Below are 13,526 nucleotides of genomic sequence, written 5' to 3'. Positions count from 1 at the left end.
ATTCAAAAGGTTCATAAGAATGATCCTTGTTGATAAAAATACACGGGGTCCCGCATATGGGAGTATTTAGGGGAAAAGAAAAATCTGCACTATATAAAATCCGCCTTGAGCGTGGACTTTTTTACTATGAAGGTTAATAACAATACAATATTAGAATATCATGTTATGGGGCTTGCTAAAAAATTTAATTTGATGTATCGTTCCCGACTGCGGGGCAAGGTAGGCAGATTTTGACAAAACATGCAACTACTCATAGTCTATGACGTCACTATTTCGAGAATTTTCAACTTAATGTATCGGAGCGACTCCTGGGCAAGCCTTCATCTACTATGACGTCAATATTAAAAGCGTGGTGGAAGTCAAACATGAGTCTTACAGTCTCTATGGTATAACCTTGTTTAGTACTTAAACACGTCAAATGGAAGATAAATTATTTGTCAAAGTGCAGTAGTGTCTATTTTCCCTTTGTTTTGTTTTCTAGGTTGTGGTTAAATCATAGAGATTATTTAAAATAATCTATGCCAGACAAGATATTGTAAAATATAATCTTCATTGGGGTTTTATATTATTTTGAATCAGGGCATTACAATACAGTAGAGTTTAAATAATCGGAAGTTAGTCAATAATATTTATTCAGAAGGCTTTATAAATATTGCAATTTTGTATAATAAGTAAGAAAACCAAATGTTTGAATTCTGTCTAATATACAGAGCCTCTCCCCTGTCCTCTTTGCAAAATTGTAGACTTCCATTATATGAATATATGGGCCTAGTATGAACAAACTCATCAGCAACTACAAACATAATTGTTTAACCCAATGTATAGTTTTTATTATTATGATATGAAAAAATGAAAGATATTTAGGGAGTCAGTTTAAATCCAAACACTCTGGTATGCGAAATCCACGGATTTGTAATCTGCTTTATGCGGTAGAACCCCCGTAGTCAATAATGAATGTCAAAGATTCGATTGTTATCATTTAAATTGCTTGTATGTTGACGGAAACACACATATTAATTTATTTTATTTTATCGTGACGATCAGTTTTGATCCACTGTAAGTGATATTTGCGAGGATTCCAAAGGGTTAATATGAAAAACATAGACTCATTTTGTACGAATGAATTTCTGTCAAAAAGGGAATTTATCCTTGTGCCCAGGAAAAATAAACTTATCTCAGTTTTTTTTCAGTCATCTGAATTTTGAAATGTCTGGGATTATAGTACTTTGGGACTATATTTTTATATAGTATAAGCCATGATATTCCTCATCACTATGTATGTATTATGAATAAGTTATAAGGGTCTAAAGAAGAGTGACGTTTTTCATCATTTTTCGCTCTAAATATGCAAATATATCGAGTTATAAACGAGATACAGAATCAATAAAAACACTTTTAAATGATTTTTATCTATTCTATTTTTAATTTGCTGATTGTTTTAAGGGTAAAAAAGAATGAGTCGGAAGGATCATTGTCCACAATAATCCGTGAGCTTTCAGGATTCAGATGACAGAGAAAAACGGAGATGTACTCCATGTTGATAGAAATTCACATTAATTAATAAAATAATATTTTAAACTGATTTTGTGTTGACGGGCCACATTTAGATGTATCATATATAGGGGGAAAGAGAGCGCGTCCGTATAAGAAGGGGGCCAAAAATATCTCGAGTAACATCTCACATAAATATGTAATAGAGGGGCAGGCAGGCAGGAGTAGGAGGGCAGGACCTGTGTTGTCGTGAACGCGACTTCCCTTTCTCTCTTCTCTGCTCTCTTTAAAAAATAAACCTCTGCTTCTTCCCCTTAGTGTTTTAAATTCCCCCCATGAGGGAAACAACGGAACGCTCATATTGTTTTTTGATGTTATTTATATATTTTTAGCGGAAGTCAAAAAAACAAAAAGATTAGGAGGAAGGAAAAATGTGTGTCGTTTTTGTTATTATTATTTTTTTTTTTAAGGAAGGAATGTCACTCAGGTTATTTTAATTAATAGAAAAGATAAATAATACATATATGCACAATATATGTACACCTTTGTATGAGATTTTATGAAAGGCTTGTCTGTCATGAGGAGGAACTCCTCTTTGTTTCAGTATACTTATAGTCATATTATTAATGATAATAGTAAAATCCCCCTCTGCCCCTCCCCCCTCCCTTCCTCCCCATTTGACTTATTTTATCTTGATCCAAAGCTGCTTATGTGTATAGTATGTAATATGTACTAAGAAATTCTATAGTACATGACACGTCAGCAAAAAAAGGAAAGCTAAATTGATTTTTCTCATGAATGACTTAAATTCCTGTATGAAGAAATTTTGAACTGTACATATTAATATGAAGTAAACAATATAATATGGATCCTACTTTGTTCATGATTTTTGTTCAAAACTATGTGCTAAAATACTTAAATCCTCAAAAATTCATCTTCATAAACAAATATGAGAAATTGATGGATTTTATGGTTGAAAGGAGCCATATCCCGGTCAATGTACGTCTCTTGGATCTAATAAAGGTTTAAACTAAAGCTACTATTCTTAAGTATCTTAGCTCATCCCACAATTTTGGATACTCAGCCGATAATTGACGGAAATATGTCTATGAAATATTGGGATGTACGGCAAGGTTAATAGAAATGTAAGGTTAACCCATCATGTAATTGTCCCTAATGTAACGTACCGACTGCTGGGTAAAACATAAAGATTTTGACGTCATAGAGTATAACAAGGGTATATTAATAGCATATAATAATAGAAATTATATTATTAACAGTATATACTTTTTGATTAAAAGGGGGATGGAAGTAACCATTAGTGTGAAAATCATTATGGTATATTGGAGTAGAACAATGAATTGAGCGTTTCTAATGTTCTTGATTTCTGTTCAAAATTGTTTTTATGTTAACCCATCACATATCCTTCGTAACGTCTCTAAGGTGCTTCTTCATTATGAATGAATGTTATTCAGTTGTATTTAAGGTCCAATCCTTACAACGGATTTGGACCGAAGAAATTAAGACCAACACAACACTATACTTGATGTGGGGAATGTAATAATTGAATATTTTTAATTAATGATCGATATATTAATTATGTAATTCCTGACTTTTTAAAAAAAATCAAAAATACAAATTCATAAGATTGAAAAATCATACAAGCTTCATAATTAATTTTAAAAGTAATTATGACTCGTTAATTACGAATCTGAAAATAGTTTCTTCATATAAAATCTGTTGTTTTTCAAGAATTTGCTATTTCAATTTTTTAGAGTGTTTTCTTCTTTTATATAGCTTTTATTTTGCACATGAGGAAAATAAATTATTCACGGGTAAATTAATATTGTCCTTGCAAAATTGCATGGAAATTTCAAATATGTGCTTATATTTTAAATGAAATCATAGAACCACGAGAAAATTCAATTTAAAGATTTAAAAAAAAAAAAACATCATATTTTAATAGTTCTGTGCGAAAATAAATAACTTCTCAATTTTTCAATTGTCTTTACGCCACGGGATTTTAATCAAAGACTTTATCATTAAGGTTTGATGTACAAGAGTATTTAGTATTAAAAGTTTAGCGCAACTAGAGGGATGAAAACCAAATTGTCATAACTCAAAAATGAGAACTATTAGTTTTATTGCCATTATATTATCCATAAAGTCTAATATTTAAGGTTACATTTTAAAAACAAAAAAATGTACACTATTGAAGGGAATTTATTATAAAAATTGGAAACCATCATTATTAATAATGAAGAAAAAAAAGAGTTTTGAATCTTAATTTTTGTCAAGCAAGTCCTTGAGTTATGACAATTTAGTTCTCACTCCACGTGCTCTAATAATGATTTGTTTTCAATTTTATTGATTTGTAAACAATGTGTCAAGTAGTACTAGAATTGAATATGGAACTTTAAACATTTTGTAAAAGTAAAATGTTATTGACTTGTGTAATGAATATGTTCTGTTCAAGTAGCGTTTGTAAGGAAATGTAGGTGTTTTAATTGTTTTAAGATTTTACAGTAGGAATAATTGAATATTCTTTTGATTGCCGCCATAATATTAGTATAAGCTTTCTGTCTTACGTAAGATGATTAGTCCAAGGAACATTCTTTACATATTTTTTTTTCCTTTTTTGACCAACTAAGGGTTTTTTTGTTTATTTTTTGTACACCTTTGAATAGTTATAAAATGAAAGGACTAATTGAATTAAAATATATTGGTTCTTCAATTACATAAAATAGTCACATTTAGTCTATGCGATAATATTCCAAATATCCTGTCTTATAACCGGAGCAAAATTACCCGTACGTAAATCTTTGTACAAAATGTCATTTTCAGCAAAAATGCAAGGATACCTACTGATAATTTGCAACTTTTTCTAATGTTAAAGTCTAGCTTGAGGGAGTTCAAGTCTTTCAGATATCAATAAGAGATATTTTTTTATATACATAGATATAAGTTGAACCCCTTCCAACTTAACTCGGTAAGATGACACGAGGGTTAAGGGTGCAAAAAAGTGAACTTCCTATCTATAAGGGATTCCTTGATTAATATATGGGGCAACTAAGTAACAGTAAATAAGTTGTTTGAAGGGTTAAAATAATTAAGTGACTGCATACATTGTATTTTATGTGTGTATATGATCCATAATTAAATAAGATTTTATGTGTTAAATTGTATATTATAACTCTACTCTTTTTTGCAGTGCCATGAAGATACTCCTATCCAAATTACCACGCCCCTGGATAGTAGATGAAACGAAAGATGACGGCTACACGGCCCTGCATCTGGCTGCTCTCAACAATCACTTTGATGTAGTAGAGCTCCTCATCATGGCCGGACGTGCGAACATCAACGTTCAAAACATGAATCTCCAAACTCCTCTACATTTAGCAGTTGAAAGACAGCATGCTCACATTGTGCGCCTCCTTGTTCGAGAGGGATGTGATCTAAACATCACAGACAAAGATGGAGACACTCCTCTTCACGAGGCTCTAAGACATCATACTCTAACCCAATTAAGGCAACTACAAGACATGGAAGATCTGGGGAAATTGTTAATGGGACTTGGTAGTCAAGGAGCTGACAAAAAGTCCTCAGGTACAATTGCATGTTTTCTAGCTGCCAATGGTGCGGATTTAACCATCAAAAACAAAAAAGGACAGACCCCGACAGACCTCTGTCCAGACCCTAATTTATGCAAAGCTCTCACGAAATGTCAAAAGAAGAACTCTGGGGCTCTTAATCAGATCCAGACGCTCATTCGAGGAGATGGAATGGATGGAGAGCATGATGAGGAGAGTGATGATAGTAATCTGGAGGAGTGCATTGTCTGTTCGGATCAGAAGAGGGATATGCTATTTGTACCCTGTGGGCATGTGGCTGTTTGTCATGGATGTTCGGATAAAGTTAAGAAATGTCTCATCTGTAAGGAATATGTGGATGAACGGCGTCAGGTAAAATTACATATACATATTTAGAGACATGTACTCTGTTTAAAAATAGATGAACATATTTTTTTAAAAAAAGGTGTATATTCTACACGCATACGTATTGAATAACAACAGCTGGGAGCTATGAGCTATAAATACTTACTCAAAACGAGATGGGGAAAGGAAGTCGTCGCAAAGAAAAGCAAGCATCACTCAGATTCACTCTCGGGCATGGAAGGAGAGGGGGGAAGGGGGAGGATATGTATGTAAAAATATATATATAATCAGCTGATATCCATGTATTTGAAATGTTTATACTACTACAAATTCTACTATCTAAATATCTATGATCATTGTTTGTATTTAAATGTCTAAATAAGATATGATCATATGAACATTATGTAGTAGTCGGGGACCAGGGGTAACTTGCATTAAATGGGGTAATTTAAAACATTTTCGGGGTAATAGAAGTGGAGGTTACTTAAAGAATGAGTTCTACTTCCTAGTTTTAAATTAAATAAACAAATAAACATAATGTTAGGAGTTTGAAGTAAATTAATTTTAACACAAATTCTTTGTGGGTAATAATAAAAAAAGTTACCTGACTGCTATATCAAAAAAAAAAATTTATATATATATACATTTTGCAAACATGGGGTATAGTCCAACTAGGGATATGTTTGTGTGTGATTATTTGTCCCGCTTAAAAAAATAATGACAAAAATGCATTTATTACATTATATACAAAAACAGATACAGACTTTCAACATAAAATAATAGTTGTTCAGAATTTTGTGTTACGCCATGTTTAATTCTAATCAAACCACCCTGGGCTCTGTAGGGCAAGGTAAGACATGCGGTCAGAATGATGATGTTATCCGTATTTCATTATGACTATTTACAGCGTTGTCAATCACTTCTCAATAAGAGCCCAAAGACGGATTACATCATCCTCCTGACCGTATGTTTGACCTGGAGGAGAAGGGTACCGAATATTAAAACACTCAAGGATTGCATTGAAGAGCATTGGAACTCCATGAAGCCTAATTGCATTTTTACCTCACGAAAGAGGCTAAATTAAAGACTACAAATGGAAATATATCCAGATTGTAACAGTCTATTTTTCAATTATATACCCAGGATGTATTTCTTTCTCTATGGAATACCCTTTATTAATTTATTTATACAGCACCCCTGAATAACATAACCTTGCCCGGACACTTTGAGGACTATTCATGTTAGACACATTTTTAAAGAATAAATATTTAAATATTTTCCACGAATCCCAATGATTAAATGTTGATGAAGGAGTATTTAATAATTAGTAATTAAACAAATATATTAAAAACGGAAAAAATGTTTTAAGAACTCAATATATAAATCATTGAGATTCAAGGGACAAAACTCATCATTTGGATCAAATGGGTTGGAGCTCCTATATATTTGGTCATTACCTGATTGACAATCCTCTATTCTGAGGTCGTCTCTGGCTCTATAATTGTGAAGATTTGTTTGTCATTGGAGTAGTATAATAGATAATTACAAAGTATTGCAACATGAATCATCTTCAAAAATATTTAATACTTTTTTCGACAAAGTTGTCTCGTACCTATCAGACAACCATTGACGTGAGACTCATTCCACTCATTTCATTTCACCCCTCATCAATCAAAACACTTTAAAATATCTGGATTTAAAACCACAATTTGTGAAATAGAATCCCCCATCTTCAAATACTTTCAAGTACAAAGTTCAATTAGCCGTACCTACTCCGCTCCAATAATATTATAATATTAACTAACACGAACATGCGTTCTTAAAGATAGTCAAGGAAAAATTGAAAAAAAAAAAATATATTCATATTCAGCTTGTTTATGTTAAAATTCCAAACTAAAATGATCTACTATAAATATATGTATAAGAGGTAAATTTCTATTGATAAACCTCCTTGTATACAACTATTTTGTTGTTTTCTGTGCATTTGAGATAAATATAATCAAACCTGAACCCCCTTTTGACACTCTTGTAAATGCAACATATAAATTACCATGACAAAATACTGATTTTTTCAAATGTTTGACCTTGTCATTTCTTAAGTGTCATTGTCATTGCTAATTTGTCATGTTCCTTCTTCAACCGATATCAAGATTGATGATACATACTAAGATTAATTATCTCATTCTCTTCTTAATTCCCTTTTTTAATTCGTATTTAATATACCTTCTCCCTTTTTTCGTTAGTACAATAACTCGTTTTTGGGATTCTTAATTTTTTTGGTGTATTTTCGAATCAACAACCCATACATTAAAAAAAATCCCCATTAAAAAAAAAAACATTTCCCTCCAGAGCCTAGGAGTATGGTTTGATCAGAATTAACGATAGCGTAGCTATAAATTCTTGACAACTTGTATTTTATGTTGAAAGTCTATATTTATCTTTGTTTTTGAAATAAATGCGTTCTTAAAGAGATGCGACTAACTTATCATAACCTCCATATGCACCAGCAGTGCCTTCTCTCGGACTTTGCACCAACTTTTCAAACGACACTCGTACTTGTTTCTCCAAGTAATATGCGGATAGTTTTTACATTGACCCTGGGGGTGGGCAAAAAGTAGATAAAAATTAAAGTTTGAAGATTAGAAAAGGAAAAAAAACGGGTGGTACTTTTCCTCTTTTTGGGAGTTTTGTTCATTCTTTCATCTCTAACTCTATGAATTTCGATCTACTTCTAGTGTTTGTCTTTTTTTAAAGGCGTAATGAAATAGGCATTCATATGTTTACTTTCAGTTTTAAATATTTTCTCTGCACTTGTGCTATTTTAAATGTTGAAGGTTGTTCTTTAGATAGTAATAATACTTTTCTCTCCCCCCCTCATATCATATAATAGGTGATGTTAATACATTTTTTAATTCTGTAATAGCAAATAGACCAAAAGGAAAAACAAAGACCAAAGAAAACACTATTTTTTCGTTCAAAATTATTTTTTTAATATTTATTATTTTATTCACTTTATAGAACGGAGTCTTCTCCATAATACTTTTCAAGCCATTGCTTAGCTTAAAGTGTATTTCTTTAAGGTCAAGAAGCAGTTTAAAATATAAAAAAATGTTTCTGATCCATTGTTTCAGAAATAACAAAAGTAACGTCACACTTAGCCCAATAACTCACATTCTAAAGAACAGATTCTCATTAAATTTTGACGTCTGTCATTTGAACTGAAAATTAGGCGAAAATTTAAAAAAGCACCATTTATGAGTAAAGACTGTGACTTTCAACCCTTGAATTACAATCAATTTGGCTCACAGGGCACTTACTTAGATGTTTCTTTGGGGGAGGGGGGACAAACGACAAAATAAAACAAATAACTTCTTTAATTTTAAAATTGTGACAAAAAGAAAAATATATTGGCAAAAAAAGTTATTCTTTTTGACATGTCCGACAACATTTTTTTTAGTCAGGGAGTTTAATACACACTTGTAGTTAGGAGCTTGCTCGCTCCAGCCGGCTCATTGTGCTCTACAAAAGGCCTATCTCATCCAATATTATTTTAACAAATTAAGTTAGTAACGTTTTTCAGTTCTCACCCAAAATTGAGCTGCATAATGGATGATATCATTCGGATCCCAAATACAGGAATATAGGAACTGTAGAGAATAATTGAAAAACCTAAATATAGTGATGATAAATACGGAACCTATTTAAATTACTGTATTTTTTTACTTGGTTATTTATTACATTAACCCAAACAAATGGAGCCAATGACGTCACAATAAAGAGAGGCTTACTTAATAAGCCTGCAATGTGTGTCCCACCTTGATATAATAACATTGATATTAGCTCCTTTTTTTACTTTGATTCAACGACTTACTAATTTTGTATTTTTATTTATTTTTTCTTTACTTGTATCTTCAACATAGATTGACGATTGCGTGGTATGCTCTGATAATCCAGCGAGTGTTTTGTTTAAACCATGTAATCACCTACTATCCTGCGACAGATGCGCAGGAGTGATAAAGAAATGTTTGGAATGTCGAACTCCCATCGAAGATCGTATTCCCTTGAAAGTCTGCTCTGGTGGTAAAATGGGAAAAGTGGACAATCCAATTAAATCCGTTAACAATCATAATAATCACAATAACAACGCCGGAGATGAACATAGCAATTTAAATCCACTCTCTTCCAAGTCCACAAATCAGACTCTTAGTCAGTCTGTGAAAAACGAAAATGCCAACAGCAGCATCAGCCCAACACCCTCTTCTACTAATAATAATCTCACCGGCACGATGAACAATGGAACCAAAGACCCGAATTCGACCGTTAAGAAGCTGCAAGAACAATTGAATGATATTAAAGAACAAGTAATTATTCATTATATTAAGTAGGGTTTCTCTATATTGAGTAGAAAATGCAGGAGCGTCTGTAGGGGTGAGCTATAGGGGCTGTAGTCCCCCCTCCCCCTAAATTAAGGAATTATTTCTTTTTAATAGAAAATTTAATTTTTGAAATTTTTTGTGAATAGCTGTCGATTTTATACAATTTTTAACCAAAACTTTAATTTTTTGAGAATAGCTATGGATTTGGCAAGTTCTTTCGAGAGAAAAATAATGTTTTTGTAAACAGCTGTGGATTTTTTAAAAAAAATCCGAAAGATTTAATTTTTTGTGAATAGCTATTGGTTTCCAATTGTTTTTTTTTTTGTTTTTTTTGAGCACCTGTTAATTTTGAAGTTTTTTGTATCAATTTTTTTTTCCAAAAAATTTATCTTTCAAAATTTGTTTAAAAAAAAAGTTTAACTTCTAAAAAAAGGAACTCACATATTGACTGCAAAGACATTTTCTAGCTCATGACTAAAGATACGACGTATCCACATTTTCTGGGATCCGGGTCAATTAGACGTAAATTCCGGATACTTGAATATCTGGATCCATATCCGAAAACAAAATTTGACAAATATTTGTTTCGAATTGTAATAGAATTTTACACAAAGTTTGGACCTGAATATCACATAACCAGGATGAAGCTTACATTTTTACTGATTACTGATACCGAAACAATAAATAACCCAATGGTACTAAGATTAACACATAATTATTTGTCATTATTAGAATGATTGATATAATAACATTGAGCACGTTGGTACGTATATTGTATCTCGCAACCTTTCCTCAGAAAAGAAAAAAAACCTTAAAAAAGCCCCAACATCAGTCGGGAGTTGGCCAATTCTTCCAACTATGAATTTATTATCGATAATAGTTGATAAATGTTCACAGCTTAATAAGAAATAGTTCGTATCCAACCAAAACAGTGTTAAGGACACTGATTAGTGGAAATAGGATGAAGAAATGTCGAGAGCAACTAGGGTTAAGTACTAAACAATACTATAGGCATTTTTAGATAGGAAAAATTCCTAGAATATTTTTTATGATCTGTCAAAGTTTGAATACGTTAACCCAGTTCGGGTCTCGGATCTTTTCGGATAATGCAAGCTACTTCCACCAAAGCCAGATATTTCGGATCTGGGTTCAGGATTCGTCCTATCTCTACCCATGACTAATGTGGGATGAGTTCTAGGACTGCTTTCCGATCATTCCTTTGGACCCACTTATATTTTTAATTTCCTCACTTCTAGCTAGAAATTAAATAAAAAATAAATGAAAGCTACAATCACAATAATACTTGAGATTTACACTCTCTAGTCACTTACCTCCTACTTTAAACTTCAAGTATTTTGTCTCTATCTAATAGGGTATGCTAAAAACTTCAAGTGTTAAATGACATAGTTAGTAACTACGTCATTCTAGCTGTTGTTGTCACCATAAATTGATAGGAGTCCGTTTTAGGACTTATAAAAATTAATCAGGCCCCGACTGATAGTACTCCAGCACTCTTTCTAGTTTTTTTAGACCGATCAGAAAAGAAAAGAAAAAACAAGACAAGCTAATATCAGGGGGTGAAAAAATAATCATGTGATCATTTTTTTTCTTCCAAATTTCATTGGCTACATTGATCCTCTTTGGTTATTAATATACTGTTGAGTTGTCAAAAATATCGTATTCATAAAAAAAAAAAAAAAGATTGAATAAGGCGGGAAAGAAAGACAGATCAGTCCTAGGACATATGATCGATATAAATGATTAAAGAAGTTTTTGTGAGAGCAACTCTTCTCCGGATATCATTTATATTATATATATATACAGCAGATTTATTAAATATATGTATCTCTCTTTCTATTTCTGGTGACGTCATTGGGACTTATGGTTATTGAAATATTGAGTAACCCCAAAATTGTACTTTTTAAATTATTGTACAATTAATAACGAAGACTCGACCCAATGACGTCACCGGAAATAGAAAGAGAGATAAATTTATGTAATAAATCTGCTGTGCGTGTCAAACCATTTTCTTTCTGCTAACCATGTTCTAGTAACATTGGATCTATGACTCAAGTGGGGAAAAAACTAATACAAAATGACTTCGTTAGACTTCCACGGATTTAGAATTTTATATTTTTATTTCACTTCTCTAATCTTTTTTTTTTTTTTTTTTTTTTCAGACGATGTGCCCTGTTTGCCTTGATCGTTTTAAGAATATGATATTTCTATGCGGTCATGGAACCTGTCAGATGTGTGGAGATCGTATGAATGAATGTCCTATTTGTCGTAAAACTGTTGAAAAACGAATCCTGCTTTATTAAATCGCTTTATATTATAACTTATATACATATATTGATATACTTTGTTTACTCAACATAAATTGTTTTGTTTCAAGCCCAAGGAGCCTTGTTTTTGTTTTTTTTTTAAATTGTTTTTTGCACAAAATGAAAAAAAAAAAAAAAGAAGCTTCAATTATTATTATTTATTTTAGAAAATAATTAAATGATGATGGAAATAATATTCATTATTGTAAAAAGTATTAATATTTCTGAAAGGCCTTTTTACTAACTTTACAAACCAACTTATCAATCAATATCTTTACATACTCGTACATACATTCATTGTATAGACCATTCTAAAAACAAATTATATTTTTTTTGAAGTGTGAATATTTTATTCCTTCTCATTTTTTCGTCTCTGTTTTGTAACCTCCTTAAGCAGCAAAGCAAAAAAATATAATCCATTATATATCACGTCGAGCTATTTTTATTCACTTTCAACTAGGAGTACAAGAACTGTTAAATAAGTTTTACACAAGGTTAATAGAAATACAAGGTTATACCATAACGCGTGTACGACTGATGTTTGACTTCCACCATGTTTTTTTAATAGTGACGTCATAGAATATGATTGGTTGCGTGTTTTGTTAAAATCTGCCAGTCGTACCCATCAGTCGGTACGACACATCAAATAAAAATTATAGCAAGCCCAATTACATGATGCTCTATTAACTTTGAGTTAAAGATCAGTTTTAACTCAAATAACCCTTCCAATACGTTTGTTATCTAGAAAAAAAAATGTTCCGCTTGATGTTTAGTTGATGACAAGAAAGTTTCAATGAGTGTTGCATATAGATAAAATTCATAGAGGCATGATGCTGAGCAATAGCAAGGGGCATCCTTTGACGTCGTAACAGCAGGCCAGAGAGAGAAAAAAAGCTAACCAAATAGTACTGAGTATTTCTCCCTATAAACTCCGCCAATTTGATCAAATTTAAGGCCTCATTACATCATTTTTAATAAGATATACCGGGTCGTTCAGGTAAATCCGGAGCATCTTGAACTATATCTTGAACAATACAAAAAGCATTTAACTCGGTTATTTAAATTTTAAAGTGAGTAGTTGAGCGTTCTTTAAGTGAGTTACACAATTTTTGATTCAAAACAAGTATTTACGATGGAGGAGACCCGGAGTAACACTATCATCGAATTGACATTGCCAGTGTACATCAAAAGGATGCTTAGGTATCCAAAGAGCACAGTCAACGACGTCTACAACCGTGGGAAGGAGGAGGGGGGATATAAGAGAAAAACCCAGAGCCTTTGAGTGATAAAAACGCACTCCAAAATTCCTCGTTGGCCTAAAACGGTCTGAAAGGCATCTCCTAGGTCTTCGATTAACTTTCTTGCCAAAAAGTGCCAAGTTAGCCGTGCAACACTCTCCA

The 13,526-nt window shown here is 32.1% G+C and overlaps 1 protein-coding gene across 1 annotated transcript in view; it reads left to right on the top strand.

Annotated features, from left to right (window-relative positions):
• The window catches only part of mib1 (mind bomb 1), a 59,396-nt gene extending 46,841 nt beyond the window's left edge, over positions 1-12,555 (top strand). The window contains exons 7-9 of the mRNA XM_040725719.2: positions 4,703-5,453; positions 9,347-9,787; positions 11,983-12,555. Coding sequence (XP_040581653.1) covers positions 4,703-5,453; positions 9,347-9,787; positions 11,983-12,123 — 1,333 coding nt within the window. The 3' untranslated portion in view covers positions 12,124-12,555. The remainder of the gene's footprint in view (positions 1-4,702; positions 5,454-9,346; positions 9,788-11,982) is intronic.
• The last annotated feature ends 971 nt before the right edge of the window (positions 12,556-13,526 follow it).

The sequence above is a fragment of the Lepeophtheirus salmonis genome, chromosome Z (assembly GCF_016086655.4).
Source record: "Lepeophtheirus salmonis chromosome Z, UVic_Lsal_1.4, whole genome shotgun sequence".
In the NCBI taxonomy this organism is placed as follows: Eukaryota; Metazoa; Arthropoda; class Copepoda; order Siphonostomatoida; family Caligidae; genus Lepeophtheirus; species Lepeophtheirus salmonis.
The sequence above is the reverse complement of the archived record's forward strand: the minus strand, read 5'-3'. Positions and strand labels throughout refer to the sequence as shown.